This window comes from Bufo gargarizans, chromosome 1 (genome assembly GCF_014858855.1).
Source record: "Bufo gargarizans isolate SCDJY-AF-19 chromosome 1, ASM1485885v1, whole genome shotgun sequence".
In the NCBI taxonomy this organism is placed as follows: domain Eukaryota; kingdom Metazoa; phylum Chordata; class Amphibia; order Anura; family Bufonidae; genus Bufo; species Bufo gargarizans.
In genome coordinates, this window is record NC_058080.1 from 307,751,748 (window position 1) to 307,769,134 (window position 17,387).

General features: G+C 37.0%; 1 protein-coding gene across 2 annotated transcripts in view; it reads right to left on the minus strand.

The window, feature by feature from the left end:
* Nucleotides 1-17,387, minus strand: part of NRG1 (neuregulin 1) — an 875,148-nt gene that overhangs the window by 65,719 nt on the left and 792,042 nt on the right. For both annotated transcript variants that reach the window (XM_044305159.1, XM_044305174.1), the window contains exons 2-3: nt 8,466-8,649; nt 6,932-7,047 (exon numbers count right to left, since the gene is read on the minus strand). In XM_044305159.1, coding sequence (XP_044161094.1) covers nt 6,932-7,047; nt 8,466-8,649 — 300 coding nt within the window. The remainder of the gene's footprint in view (nt 1-6,931; nt 7,048-8,465; nt 8,650-17,387) is intronic.

Below are 17,387 nucleotides of genomic sequence, written 5' to 3' on the forward strand. Positions count from 1 at the left end.
CTTGAAACAGGAGATCCAAGGGAGGTGAGTATAGCATTTTTTTTCAAATTTTACATGATCAGTTGGTGTGATTTCCCTGCAGATACTTGTGAATTTGCAGTAATTTTGCTACGTGGGAACCTATAGACTACAGTACTCTGTGGTCTGCCTGACTGAATGAATTTCTCATAAGAGCCACTGTTTTACTTTATTCACTTCCCGAGCACAATGATTACAAGGTACTAGACAGAGATATGGCCATGTATAGTACATTGAACTAATTGCATTCCTCTGTTATAAAGTTCCCCCTGCCATGGCCTTCTTTTCATTCAGCCGCAGAATGAGAAATAGCATGTTTTACAGTAAAACCAATAGGTTGCTTCCACTGCCAAGTATCAGTTTCCATTTTCCCCTGCTGTCTATGTATAATGGATATCCTGGCAGGAAGAGAAGTAGCCACAAATCTGCAGGTGACTCCATCTGCCCCAAGTGGTCATCAATTAAAGGCAACCTTATTAGGGAAGGCTATTCTATTGTTCAGCAGCTACTTTCAAGAAACGTTCAGCACCACTAAGATGAACAGCACCCAGCTGACCTACACATCCTTTTACTATTAGAGGGAGAATTAGACCTTCGATCTTAAGGCATCAACTGGGATAAAGTAATATCTCACCACACTGCACGAGCTTACGTCCCATAAGAACAGAGGATACACTAAGGGAAATTTAAGGATGTAGGAAGTAGCAATCAATATTTCTGCTGCAAGTAAGTTACAAATCCGATTTCATCATTGAATGGGATTGCATCTCTTATTCTGTGATATTAGCAATTATCTTTGTATGTTACCAACTCTGCACCTATGTGATGTGAAAAATAGAAAAAAGTTATAGCAATAAGAATGGAATTATTTTTGCACTGTGCGGCCTTAGAATCAGCCTTTAATGTGTGACCAGTGGTGGTATCACCACATGGAATCAGGCTGTAACCTATCTATATATGCAACTGAGCCACAGTCCATGGGTCACACCCCACTAATTACACATTGTTGGCCTAATGATAGACTAGTGCTGTTTCCAGGAAAGCTAATTAAGGTTCTCATGTTTATGTTCTAATTGTCTTTGCAGACAAATATGCATAGAAATTAAGTTACATTATCTTGTTGATTTAATGTATTAATCATTCTGGGCATTTATTGCATTTTATTAATGAGACAGTTATTAAAATAGTTACTGCAAACCAAGCAACTGCACTTTCAGCCATGGCTTCCCCAGCCTTTCCTGCTTTGACTCAATCATACAGACTGCTTGTCTTTTTGTTTGCAATGCATTAGAAGCCTTATCATCTCATTTTCCTGATTGGTTTCAGAAATGCTTGTGTCCTGTCAAGGTCACATTGTAGATGATGCTGCAGTTTGGCAAGTCTCTGGTTACTCAGCATCATCACTTCCAAGGAGCTTTGTGCAGAATAAATTATCCTTCTGTCTTGACAAAGGGCCAAAAAAATCATTTTCAGCAGTGCTAAGAACTTATCAGAAAAATAAGCTACTGGTATATAGAAATAAGCTTCTAGTATATGGAAATAGTCTTCTAAACCCATAACATCCTGGCCTCATCTCTTTCAGCCACCCTAATTGTGCTCTGCCAATGATTTATGACTAATCTCCTTCATAATCTGAACCCCCTGTTCAGGTATCCAAGACTTCTCTTGAGCTGCATCAGTTTTCTAGAAAGTGCTCAACCGAGATAATTAGGTTATCTCTCAAACACCACGGTTTTGGGCACAGCCTAGCATCTTTTTTAGGGTGACCTATCACATTCCCTAATTTAAATCTTCTCCAGAACTTCCATCATCCAACATCCCACAAACTCAAATGTACTTCATATCCATTTATAAACAGATACTGGCTGATGACTGGACTCATGCAGCTTACATGTACTACTCTATTTAGTTGAATATGGCTGGACCATTACATAAAATAAGCACTTTTATCTCTTCTGTCACCCATACTTCTTCATCTTCTAGATTGTAAGCTCCTGTGAGCAGAGCCTTCAAAGTACTGAGGAATATATTGATCAATGAATATATAAGTATAATATATAACTGCAATTGTATAACCAATAGACGTGAAAATATCTTTCGGCACATTTTTTACCAACTTATTTTATATTAGTGAACACAGACGACATAAGGTTAGGGAGCACAGACCACATAAGGGTAGTCCCCCACAGTGAAGAGATTATAAGCAGTGGCTTTTGCTTTGGCAGACTCAATATAACCATATATTATGTGCATAGCCATCTAATTTCCTCAACAGTAGGTCAAGGTTCACAGGAACAAGCTGCTCTCATAATAAAGGAGTGTTCTGCCATAGGATAACCCCTTTAAATGTGCTTTTTTTTGTTCAGGCTATTGATCTGTCTCTCGACTCCAACGCTGACCAGATGTTTGAAGGTGGCACAGTGCATGTGCGAGTACTGCATACCGTCTACTTTGTAGCGCCGTTTCAGGGTAATGCAGCTTGGTCCTATTCACTAGAATGGAGCTGCAATATCCTGCACTGCCACTCCTAAGCATGCACATGGACGGACAGATGTAAATAATAGAGAAGTCATAGGATTTGCATGAGCACCATGGCACCTTCAAACAGAGAGTCAATATCCCAACTATATGATACTGATGGCCTATCTACAGGATTCTCAACACAGAAAACTCCTTTAATTTTTTTTATAATGTAATGTTTATACATTAGCTGGTGTTGCAAAAATTGCTGAGTATTCACTTTCCTTCCCAAACATGTTTGATTTTTACATCTAATTTACATCTTCATATAATGTAGACAAAGTGGAAAAAAACAGTCAATGATTTAACAGTAACATAATCAATGCAGAAATGATAACTTGGTCTGTGCTATATGTAGCACCGATCCATTTGACCAGCACGGAAATGTAAGAATGCCAGGATAATGTCTTATGACACCATTCCTATATAGTGCTGCTTCGTCCCTTTTCTTATCTATCTCACTTTAACATAATTACTTTTTATGTAGATCTGTAGAATTTTGTTTTCTCACTCCCCTTCCCTTCATTGAAATCCCCAACTATCTCTTGGTTGAACGTGATGGACTTAGATCTTTTTTTCAACCGTACTATGTAACTAATTAAGGAAAATGTGTGCAGTATTTATTTTAAGTGTATATAGAGTTATATTATAAAATCATCTGATCTATTACGTTTATATTTTAGTAATAGTGTTTTCTTTTCATTCCTATAGAAGACTGAAGTCCAAGTTATCAGTAGATTTTCTCGGGTCAATTTGGTAAGCCTTTCTAAGAATATCTTCTGCTAGTGTCTGAATCACACCGGAAGACAAATCAATAAAAGCTCTATGTGGTAATGATGCGCAGCCTCAGTGAACTGTATTAGATACTACACATTTATGAAAATGAAAAGAAGGATATACATAATAAGACAAAAGAAACTGAGCTAAAGGTCATGTGACAATTTGATTTGCTATAAATTATTTTTGAATCATTTTTTGTTGGGTGTTCATTAATTTTACCTTAGTTAAGGGAACTTAAAAAAGTGCAGATTAGAAGGGCAATAGTTTTTCAGTTGTTGCTTTCTACCAAATTTAAGGACTCTTCACACCAGAGTGTCATGTGCATGGGAGCTGTACGGAGACACATGGAGACCTGCTGTACTACTGAGTCGTAGGCATTCCATTTACCGTTGTATGGTTCCTCTGTAGCAATCCATAAAGAATCCAGCAGAAAAAAAAGCCTCTAAAAGCCTAAGATTGAGATCAGAGGCATGCAGAGATACAGTAGAGCCCCATAAAAGTACATTTTACATGCTGCACAAGATTTATTTTGCTATGGAATTTTGGAGACTAGTGGGTTCTGGCTGGTGATAAACTCTACTGCTTCCACGCAATTCTAACATTTTTTGAAATTTACTAAGAGTTACTTAGTAAAATTTACAACTGTAAATGACTATCATTGAATTATTTCATGTTAGGACAATTTATAGTTTTATGTTACTGAACAACTACGGTAGTTTTAAATTGAGAACTTATAGGATTCAAAAGCCTATATGCCCCCCTGTATGTGGGTGCAAGACACCCGCATGCAGTAAAATTTGGATCATTATTAACACACATAGGTGCTTTTTTTATTGCTTGGGTGTAGGAGTGGATTATCATTTTTGCTTAACGACATTTACCATGTATCCCTTTAACCACTCAAATTAATCACTGCACATAGGGATTTTAGTGATCGAAAACAAATTATTCTAGTTACTATGGGAGTCACGACTTCACAAACTGCCAACACAAATTCATGTCAGTGCAGCAAAGGGACATGTAGCCAACATGAATTACCATGCAGTGGTTGAAAAACTATTAGAAGAGCAAAAGTATTTGCATTACTGGTGTTATGCAAAAATCTATATATTAGGCCTATGTCCTAAAATGAAAGGTACTTTACACTGACAGCCATGTATACAGTTTATAATATAGTAATTAAGCATGTAGTAATTTTCAATATACTTGCACAATTGTACAGCATTAAAAAAAATGTCCATTACATCTACTGTACTATGGTGCCAGTTGTTTACTATAACAATATATAAAAATGTGATGACTACATACTGTGTATTCAGTACTTTATATAAATCTCTAGGTTAGGCCTCTTTCACACTACAGTATGTTGAATTCAGTGTTTTGCGTTCTGTTTTTAACGGATCCGTTGTTCCGTTTTTTTGCTTCCGTTGTGTTTCCGTTCCGTTCCGTTTTTCCGTATGGCATATACAGTATACAGTAATTACATATAAAAAATTGGGCTGGGCATAACATTTTCAATAGATGGTTGAGAAAAAACGGAACGGAAACGGAAGACATACGGAGGCATTTCCGTTTGTGTTCCGTTTTATTTGCGGACCCATTGACTTGAATGGAGCCACGGACCGTGATTTGCGGGCAATAATAGGACATGTTCTATCTTTCAACAGAATGGAAATACGGAAACGGAATTCATACGGACACATTCCGTTTTTTGTGGAACCATTGAAATGAATGGTTCCGTATACGGACCATATACGGAACGCAAAAAGCGGACAGCAAAACGGAAAAAAAAAACGGTAGTGTGAAAGAAGCCCTAAACTGTGTGTAATGTAAGTCTGACTGGTCTTTGTGCAAGGATCTGTGACATCACAAAAATGCCTGGTGATGTCAGTCAAAGGGATTATCCTACACAAATTATGGAGCTGACAAAGATAACATTAACACTCCATTCACATAGGGGACTCGGGGACCCCTTGTTCTCTGGATCACAGTGGAAACCATCAGTTGGACCCTGTGCAATCCATTATTTATAAGAATTTCTGTTGAATAGCTCTATGCTCTCAATTCTGATATGCTCCTTCTGCATTTTAAAAAGTGCAAGGGTTCACATTAGCATTTTACACCCTTCAAAATGTTTCTCAGAGAGGCTGGGCTTTCACATGGCCTGATACAACCCTAACCACCCATGGCATCCAATAGCAGCACAAATTTGAAGGCAAACCATGAGATGTCAAGGTTGTTGCCACCATATTGTGGCTATTCTGTGGAAGTGTAGCCTTACAGAGAAGATCAACCTTTCTATTAGATTCAAAGGGGAATCCATAATTAGTATTTTCTGTATGGGGAAGTAGAGAGGAGTGTTGCCACCAGTAGCTTCCAGGCTGCCCTGGTTAGGTGTAATCTTTAGTTTTTAGTTCATATATTGTTAATATCTAATTATAGGAGTATGTATTTTACCAGCAGTCAGTTAAAACCTACATAATATGATTATATTTATTTGTGAGAACCTGTAAAAGATTTGGACTAGACCAAATCCAAATTTTAATTATATATTGCAGAATAAAGAAGAAGGAGGACACATTAAGTTAGATGTCCTATTAAATAAAAGGTCCTGCATGTGTTTAATGTCAACAGTTGGTAAAAAAATATAGTAATGCGTAAGGTTAACTGCCTACATATTATTCATGATGTAAAACAAGTTTCTGTTTCTTTGACCTTACAGGAATGCGGTGAATGTAAGAAGCTATGTGAAACACACTTCACATAAATGAATATAATTCAAAAGCCATTCCACCACAAGGGACTTTGATCACTTCTCTAAAGTGTGAATGAGTTAATGTTTCATGTGCCTATTACTGTAGCATGGTGCAGATTTACTGACTGGTTATACAGCAGTTTGGGTTTCACTTCAGAACCTCTTTTGATCCAGCAGTGTTTGACTCTGATATAATGTAGATCCCCAGATGTGATGTGACCTGTGGTGGTTTTCATAGTTCATGCGTAATTCAATTATAGGGGAATGTTTTCACTTGTACAACACATAAATCTAAATGATTAAACATAGTAAATATTTCACTACAAGCATGTACACTACACTAATACAAACATGAGCTACATAGTTGATATGCTGAGGTCATGATAGTCAACTGGAGAACCACTCAATTATGAATTTGAATGAAAATGGGCTACACTATTGAAATACTAGAAAAATTCAATGCATTTTTAGGTGTGGAAAGGCGGCACTGATAGGAGTAAGTTTAATTATTAAGTATATAATGGTCTGTTAATGGGGCACTTGCTAACCAGAGCTGTACTGGAAAACCCATGGAAGTGACAACTAAAGATAACGTGTCAAAAACATTTTTAAAACTATCTATCATGAATTATGTATAGAACAAGTTCTCAATGGCCAAAATTCTTGCAGGTTTCATGGCTACCATTTAAAACTGCAAATAAGGGCTTTTACAAAAGTTTTTTTGAGACCTAAAAATTATTGGGCTATAAGTTGAATTAGTTAAGCTCCAAACCACCAGATCCCCCACTCATTAGCTGAATGATTACCTTAATACGTTATAAATAAGTCTTAATAAAATAAGTGTAGAAAGTTCCTTACGTATTGTTGTAACATTCACTCTCTTGGTGTCGTTCCCCAGTTGGTTTGACACAGTGCATTTATATTCTCCATCATCATCTTTTGTTATTTGTGGAATTTGGAGTTCAGAAGACTTTCTATAGAATCAACAATATTGCATTAAGTAATAGCCTCATGAAACATCTACTACAACATAAATTAAATAATCTCTGGTAATTGTGGGAAACATTATTTTTTACTTTTTTAGCCCTTGCTCACAAAATAATAGCTTTCATGTCATTGTTTGTGGTGGGAAACATTACTAGTACTTTACTTCATGCTGACAGTGAACAACCAATCTCATGTTGTATATGGTCTGTAGAATTGTAAAAACAAGAGCCTACTATAAGATATATTTTAGTGTGTTCTAAATTACTATAATATCATATAACAGACATTTACACATAGCCTCCAACAATTCTACAACTCTACAGGCCACCAATAACCAACAACTGATTATCAAACATGCAATTCAAATGTCCTGTGAAGTATTCTCAATGGCTTTCAGTATCACTGGAGTTCACCATGTCATTTGTCTTTCCATGTGCAACATTAGAATAGACCATTAAGGTGGTTGCCTTTGTAAAATATAAAGCTGACCATACACATTAGACAGAAGTTTGTTCATGATTAAACAGCAGTTGAATAAGAAATCATAAATCACACATTTTAGTCCATGTTGGCCACTACAGTTGATCAATCTAGTCATACATGTTCAATGAAACAGGGTGGTGGACAATTCCCTTTCTGGGAATGTTCTTTCTTTTAATTAAAGAATTTTTGCCTGACTCCCAGATGAAAATATTATACATGGCCAACTTATTTTCAGACAATAATGGTCTATCATCAGTCAGTTAAAGCAACTGTTTGTTGTTATATTTTAACCGACAAACATTCATTTTGGTTAAAATTGTCAATTTTGATCAACTTTACACTAACGTGTATGGCCACCTTTGCCAAAGTGAGTCTGCAACTATGAACAAATTCAGATTAGAAAGGTACAAACAAACAGTATCAGACTAAAGAGCATCTGACCAACTAAAGGAAATGATCGGACCTTCTGCCCTTCAGCTGAACAGTTCCAATTTAGCTCTCCAGTTATTAATGGGCATTAAAAGGATTTCTGCAATATGACATAACCCAAATAGTAATAACACCCAAAGCAAATTATCTCCTTCACTTTTCAGGCTCAGATGGGACGGTCTTCTGCTAAACCTTGTAGACCACATTGTGGCCTGATTCCATTGCTGTCAGAAATTGTCCCACTTATAGACTTGTGGGTTTTACCCTAAACACAGTATCATCTTACAGCAATATCAAGGGTTAACAATATCTATGCCTTACAAAGGTACATTGTATGCCTAGTAAATTATCTCTACAGAATGTGATTTTACCCTACATTACTTAGCACTTATCCACCTCACTTCATTATCACTCTGTTCTGTGCCAGCACTGGGCAGTACAGTAGACTCTGCTAACTATGTACCGTATATCAATGTACCAAAGGGAAACTTACTTTTTCTTCCGTATCTTGATGGCTGGTTTGCTGTCTCCTTTATTTTTCCCCCCAATTTCTTTATCTTCTTTGAACCACTTAAATTTCAGATTGGGCTGTTCTGACTCAACTTCACACTTAAGTGTCAATTTACTACCCACGTTTACTTTTTTATTTTCCATCTCCTTTAGTTTCGGTGGTGCAGCTGTGGAGAAAAAAAAACACGTTATGAATATCTTGGACAGTGATGAGTTAACCATGACATCAAAGCATAAATGAGACTATAGATGATAAATCTACTGTACTTTAAGAGTAAAGTACAACCTACAATTGAATCTCTCACCAGATGCCGCTATAGCCAACACGAGTGGTCACATCGGGTATTTTACAAACAGCTCGATTATGCACAAGGCCCAGATTGTCTGAGCTTACTTTGTTCTGATGTACCGTAAGTCTCATGAAAGACAATAAAACCTGAGGTTATATTCCTGGGGAAAAGCTTCTCATCCCAAAACTCAGCACTATACTGTAACACTGCTGCTTTGGGTGTCAAGATTAAAAGCAGCCAGCTGGAATTAGGCAAATTCTACACGTGCCTCAATTCTTAAACATAAAATTCAACGTTAAATCCCATTTAACATTTGCACGAGTGAAAAAGGCATTTTGCTATGAAATAAATAATCCTACAATAATCCTATGGTAATATTACTTGAAAGGGCCTTGTGAATATCTATGTGTTCCCTTATTAGACATAGTTCATAGACCTTCCATAATGACTTATCTGTGCCGTATGTTATCACAGAGACGTTTTGTTTTACATCTGCAGTCTGTAATACTCTAAGTTGGTGTTATTTTATTAACTATTTGAATTAAAGGAGAAAGAACGAAGACAGCCACAGCTTGTTGTGATTTGCTTAGTTCAGAGACAGACAGGAGATAAAAAAGTCTTAGTCATAAACCTTATTAATTTAAACTGATTCATATTCTTGTAAGGAAGTGCTGTCTCAGGGGAAAAAAGGGTTTAATAAAGCAAGTATTCTGCTTGCAGTAAATTGTGTGTGAGATTACTGCATGATAGATAGATAGATAGATAGATAGATAGATAGATAGATAGATAGATAGATAGATATGAGGTAAATAGAAGATAGATAATTAATATATAGTAGATAGATAGATATGAGATAGATAGATATGAGATAAATAGAAGATAGATAATTAATAGATAGATAGATAGATAGATAGATAGATAGATAGATAGTAGATAAATATATATGAGATAGATAGGTATGAGATAGATGTAGATAGATAGAATATAAAATATATATATATATATATATATATATATATATATATACAAGGGAGACATATATAAAAAAAGATAACTGATAGGCAATAGATGATATAGTAGATATAGATAGATATGAAATAGATAGATATGAGGTAGGTATATATAAAATAGATAACTAATAGTATGAATAGATAGGTAATAGATGATGTAATATATATAGGTTGATAGATGATAGATAGATAGATAGATATACAGATGTAAGACAGATAAATAGACATAGTATGGGAACTAGAACTATTAGGTGGGGTATGTGTACATGTCCTGAGGAACTATTGCTAGATTCTATCATACAGTCAATGGAATTATTATTGTCACTTTCTTATTCTAAGAAGTTACGCCCTAATTACAGAAAGGAATTTCATCCGTGTAGGATTATAAAAAAAAAAAAAAAAAAAACCTTCTAGTACTAGTACTGTACTGTAGTACTACCTTAAATGTGTTCAGGGATAGTGTAAACATAGCTATAGTAAATGTAAAAGGTATAAAGGGAACCTGTTACCACGATCATGCTGCCCTAACTACAGGTAGCATGACTTAAAGATAGATCAAGTAATCATGATCAGCTACATTCAACTCGAAAGTGCATTTTGATCCAGTGTTAAGGCTATGGGGTAAATTTATCAAGCACTGCACTTCCTTCAAAAAGTTGCAATAGAGGTCTTTTATGACTTTTGCATCTTACACTACTAGCTTTGAAAGGTAGGTGGGGAAGTGGGTGTGGTTAGCTATGTTAATCAGTTTCACTCCAGATTCCCCAAAGTTGCAAAAAAAAAAAATCACAAACTCACTCCAGTAGGGTGTGGGGTATGAAAACTGGAGTAACATTTCTAAACAGAAGAATTAGGTTTAAAGATGCTCCAAATTTATCAAAGTGCAACATTTAATACATTTAGAGCAGCCATTAACAAACGCAGACTCAAGTAAAACTGACTTCAAATATTCCCCTCATGATAAATTCCCCCCTATGTTTTCTCTAAAACACAGAAGAGCATTAGAGATAAATCCTCGGCCTGTGCCTAAGTCACGCTCTTCATAGATAACAGGTTCCCTTTAATTTCTGAAGTATTTAAGGTTTCTAGATAGTGTTATTGGTGATTTCATAAAACCTTGGCTCAATAAGACTAGAATATGCTGCTACAATGCTACAATATTGGATCCGCAAAAAACAAACAAACAAAAAAAAAAACAGGTATAGCTCTGCCTAATTCACCCAATATTACATCATGAAAAATCATGTATTCACCAAATCTATGTAAAGTTTTATATTTTGAGATCTCATATTTCAGTTTTCCCGCGATTTATCACTTAACAAATGGTTAACATTGGGAGTCACCTGAAATATCAAACCTTACACCACCTTCAACATCTGAGTCCTTCTGAACTATGTTGCGATAACGCAAATGCTAAATCAACATAGCTCACCAGCACACCACATGGTTAGACATGGTATTTCAGGTAAGGCATATGTTACTTGACCTTGTATGATGAAGGATGCAATGTGGTAAATGACAACTATAAGTATACTTGAAAATGTAAGAGAGACGCAGGTATGAAAAATAACAATCTAGGGGTAAAGGTATTTCCTGCAGTATTCAACAGAAATACATTCAATGGTGGGGATTAGCTCAAATATCGCACATTATTCTTTATAGGGACCTACAAGGCTCCGAGCACAGGATATTAAACAGCATATTCTATGAGAAAAATGCTAAATACTTGACAATCACTAGGGTAAAATTAAGTATGTTATGTTTTTGATCAAAAATTCTCTTGCAAAAAAGTACTCTTAGCAGCTGTCTCTTTCTTTTGACTACGTTCATGCTTTTAACTACATTTGTGCAAAGCAGGACTTGTTTCCATGCTATGCTGCAGGCGCTGAAAAGTCATTGTCAGTCCTCCTGGTTTGCGTGAGACAACCTAACAATACTAGCTACATAAAAAGCGTAGATCTGGTGTGACAGTCACTTACGTACATAGGATGTCCGGACTACAGCTATATTTTCTTAATAGGATCTACAGTATGTCACCCTGACACCTAACTACAGCTGACACACAGTAGCGATATAAAGTGTGAGGATACGTCCACATTTACCAGAATAGCTGTAGATTTTTCTTCCAGATTTCCCTACAAAAAATCTGCAGCAGAAAACAGTACTGGAAAGGGCGGATTCACATCAGCGATATGAATTTCGTCATTGTTTTCTGTTAGAACATGGTAATAATAGAAAATAGCGCCATTTGTAAGACGGAATTCAAGAAAGTCCTGTCGATGTCGATGGATGAGATTTCTATGAGTGCCACAATGTCTTCAAACAGCTGATTGGCAGGGGTGCAGTGAATGGGGCCCCTGATGATCCGAAAAATAGGTCATCCATATGGGAAACTGGACAAACCCTTAAAAGAGTTTAATATTGATGACCTGTTCTCAGGCTAGGTCACCAATATCAGATTGGTGGGGGTCTGACTCCCGGCACCCCTGCTGATCAGCCGATTGAAGGTGCTGTGGTGAGCGCCTCAGCCTCTTCCTGGACCAGTGACGTTCATCAGTCACATGATAAACTTTCAAGTGAATGTGGCTGAGCTGCAATACCAAGCACAGTCACCATCCAATGGAGCACCGCGGCCTTGACAAACAGCTGAATGGCGGGAGATGTCAGGTGTCGGACCCCCACAGATCAGATATTGATGACTTTCTCTAAAGACTGGTCATCAATATTAAAGACCCCGAAAACTCATTTAACCTCCAAGTGAAATAGCTGCATGCACTAACAAGACAGTCCAGACAGAGTGAGCAATTATGAACAAGTACATACAAAAGTCTGTGAAAGGAATGCAGCTTTAATTAAAAATCACATTTAAAAAAAAAAATATTAATCTAGATTATTATTTTTTTTTTTGTTCAGCACAATAATTCAATGTTGATGTGCTGCCAGTTCGGAAATTGCTTCATGTCTGGCAATGTCCCTTTCCAATATCTACCATCTTCCAGTCCAGACTGTTGCAGAACAGGTCATCTCCTGCCCTTGTGACCTCCTAAGTATGACTGAATGCACGATGCTACACAAAACTTTTGTTGGTAGTATTGTATAATGATTACTTATCTTCCACATTCTTTTCACTCTTTTCCTGAGAGGCCCCCTCCCCAAGTTATCTCAGACATAACACAGACGAAAAAGTCTTGTTTATTAATCATTAGCAGGAAAATGGTTTTAGATGCCTTGTGCGCACTGCTACCCGCTTGGATGGTAAATAAGGAAGTAATGGGTTATTGGTTTCTTGCGTGTTTTCTTTATTAAGATCAGTGTACTAAATCAATTAAAATGATCTTCCTGGATGCTTGCCCTAGATAAAAGGGTAAGTGTTTAGCGGTATTGATTCTCTGCTTGTATTAAATGGAGGTACAGATGATATATTACTAAAGCTCAGCTACTTTTCATTTGATGTCCTACTTTTGCAACTACATAAACTACATATGATAGGATGACAAATAAAAATACAAAAATCTTCTTTATCTTCAAAAACCTGGAAGCCAGATTAGGCCTTCAAGAGTCTTCTTAGCGCTTCCAGATAGCTCAGAGCATCTCTGAATTTATTCTACGCTAGCTATATATCACTCACAGATGACAAATGCATATTTACACAATGACAGTGATGTGATTTATAGGGTGAAATCTGTATACAATCACACATGATATATTGCATCTTTTATAATATTACTCATCAATAGTTCTTTTTTATTTCAGTTAAAAATACATATGGCAAATACACAAATTCCCCTTCAAAACTACATAGATATTCTACTGCCTGTAAAATTTACAATAATGCAACTACAATAACTATCCATTACTAGTATTGGACCCACGACTAGAAACAAATATTCTCTGTTAAATGCATGAATGGTTTCTTTGATGACTTCAGTGGTTGATGAAATTTATCACCAGGACAGGCTTTTTTTAAATTAAATAAATAGCATATGCATATTTTCTAGGGCATATGCCTAGTCCATGCTGCAAGGGGTAGCCATGGTATGTTCAGAGGTAGTGGCCAAAACTGGTTTTTGGTGTCAAATATTACCAGGGACAGGCTGGCCAAGGATCTGGTGGGCCGATGCCCATGGTGCAGCCTGAGACTTCCTCACGACTGCCATCGAAGTAATGGTCTGATGGTCCCACAGTTAATTAATTCTAAAAGCTTCAAGAGCTTATGTATTTGTGCTTTCCGGACTCCAACTGTTTTGCCATCCTGAGGCAATTGGAGTAGGAGGACAGAACGTGGCAGCTAGCGCTGGCTACCACAGTGGGGCAAATTCTTGAAGGTACTTTGTACTACTGAGGCATTATTTTGTGCAGCACTGTGGTATTTGGCTCTGCTGGGGCAGGATATTGTGTTGAAATGTGGTAGTTGGTTCTGCTGGGGCAGGATATTGTGCTGAAATGTGGTAGTTGGTTCTGCTGGGGCAGTATTTTGTGTTGCAATATGGTATTGTTGGCCCTGCCTACTCATGTGGATCCTACCTTCTGTAAATTAGGACCCTCCTGCAACATGGGTCCACTTTAATTTTTTTCCAGGGCCAATTAAAGTTCTCAGTCTGCCCCCGAATATTACAGAACGATCTAGATAAGATGGCAGCATAGGCAAGAATGCAGCAGAAGAATTTTAATGTTGATAAATGTAAATGAATGCACGTAGGCCACAGTAATCACATGGATGCATATACATTGAATAGAATTAGACTGGGGACAACAGAACAAGAGAAGGACTTGGGTACTCTGGTTACAAGCAGTAGTACTCAATGTCAGGCAGCAGCTGCAAAATCAAATAAGATTTTAGGGTGCATAAAAAGAGAAATAAAAGGCCACATGCCGAATATGGGATTCAGTTTTGGGCTTCACATGGTGTAAAGTATATAGGAGAGCTAAAAAGAGTTCAGAGGCAGATTACTAAATTACCAAATGGGATGGAAGGCATTTCTTATAATGAGAGGTTTAAAAATTGGGCTTGTTCAGTTTGGAGGACGTCGTAGAGGTGATCTCATTTAGATGTACAAATACATGTATAATCAGTACAAAGGACTTGCATATGATCATTCTAAGGACTTTACAAAGGAGCAGGGACATTTTTTGCATGTGGAGGAAAGGCAAATCAAACATCAGTACAAGAAAGGATTCTTTGCAGTTAGAGCAGTCAATGTGTGGAATGCCTGATCCCAAGAAGTAGTAATGGCAGATACTATGTCACCATTTAAAAAGGACTAGATACTTATCTCACAGCAAATGGCATTTATGGTTCTAATTATTCTAAGAATGAATGTTGTATAATTCAGCAACAAAGGCTGAACTTGATGGACATATGTCTTTTTTCAACCTATTTAGCTACATACCTTGTACTATATATCCTTCTTGGACAGGGATAGACACCAGTATTATAAATAGCACATGATTGATTGGAGTCCAGATGCATTGATTAATTGGTCTTGAAATGTGAATAGAAGACTTAAAGTGGCCATCCACCTTTATGGCCAAGAGCTATTCCTCCAGACTCACCCATAAACATGTATGTTTTCTCAATAGAATGTGCATGTGTTCTCAATAAGAAGATGGAAATAAGCCAATAAGACATTTTGGGCAATTGTATGATCCCAACTTTGTGGGAACAGTTTGAGGAAGGCCCTTTTCTGTTCCAACATGACTGTGCCCCAGTGCACAAAGCAATGTCAATAGAGGCATGGCTGGGTGAGTTTAGTCTGTAAAAACGTAACTGACCTGCATAGGGCCGGGCCTCAACCCCATCAAAACCTTTGGGATGAACTAGAATAGAGACTGTGAGACAGGCCATCTAACCCAACATCAGTGCCTGGCCTCAAAAATGCTCTTCTGGATGAAAGGACAACAATTCCCACAGACACACTCCAGAAGAGTTTTAGCTCCAAAGGGGAGACCAACTCCATACTAATACTATGGATTTACAATGGGATGTCATAAAAGCTCTCATATACAGTAGGTGGAATGTGTAGATGGCCTAATACTTTTGTCCATGTAGTGTATTAGATGGCTGGCCAGGCCTTCTGAAATCAGCAGATCCACCCAACATGAGTGAAATGTGTGTGCCCAGTGTTGTGGTAAAAATATTAATAGTTGTAATCAGCTCGCATCAAAGTTAGTGTAAGGAAAAGGCAACTCCATCCTCCATCAGCCGCAGCCAGAGAACCACACAAATGCTACCATCTTGCTTCAATTCTGAGCAACTTCTCCCTCCTCCATGCCCAGTGCGTCCTTTATTGACTAAAACAAAAGGTGTAAAAGGGGCTGGCCCAAGACAAGGATACAGGAAGTGATGACATATCAAAGGACAGGGAGGGGCAGCCAATGTGGCTGTGCAGACAATGGACACACCCCATACAAACACATGTATACAATAATCTACCATTACCACTGAGAGACATGATGACGATCTATAAAACACACACACATCCTAAGATAAAATGTCCGCATAATAAAATTTCCACAACACCAGCTTTACAGTTACATGTATATTCTCCCTTAAAGGTGTTGTTCAAGATAGACCATCAAAATTGAAATCCCAGACAACCCCTTTAAAAATATAATAATAACAATAATAATAATAACAATAGGAATGAAAGACAAAACAGGTAGACACAATACTCAGGTAACAGAAAGCCAAGGTTTGAATCCTTTAAAACACAAGAATGTAAAAAATATAGCTTACACCCTATATCACAGAATCAAAAGCAACACAATCTTTTTTTATCTACCGAAGGAAAGCAGTAATTATCATTATTTTGTCACTGTGTCCTCCCATCAAAATGTTGCTTCATATTCAAATCCTATTCATCAGTGACTAATTTTTGCTACCAACCTTCACTTTCCATTTGTAAATAGCCATCCACACTGCCAAACACAGTGTTGCATTTCAGCCAAATTACTGCACCAATGAATTTCATGTTTTTTAGAAATCCCACAATTTCCCATTTTACTTTATTCTTTAAAATTGATGTATTTCTTATCTATTACAAGCCACTGTTATATGACTTGAATGGAAAAACAGTGGAGTTAAGGCATAGAGCTTTCATCCACAAAGTGGCAGTGTTGTTCTGCAGCATGAGTCTAAGACAGGTCAATGAGAATATAAAAAGATGACATGGGATGATTATAAGCCACATTTAATGGGATAACTGAAAACAACTGTTTTCATATATTCCATACATTTATATATATATATTAACTTATTGTACATTAGGCTGGACTTTCAGGGAAAAGTGAACACCGATCATGCTACATCACTGACATGCTATTTGTCTAGATGGTCATGTGTTCCAGTCATCTATGCTATAAAAATCATACTCTACTCACCCTCATCCAAAAGCTTATCAGAGAGACAAACTATTGGTAGCCATGTTTATGGACATATTATCATAATATCATACATGGTACCGTAGCCATCTTGATTTAGATTATTCTGATTTGCAAACCCCAAAGGGCCCTCAAAAATGTTGATAGGTTAGAGTAGTTAAGCTTTATACAGGCCAACTAGAAAAACCATAATCCAACTAGCAGAAAGTGAAGTATTAAGGTTGT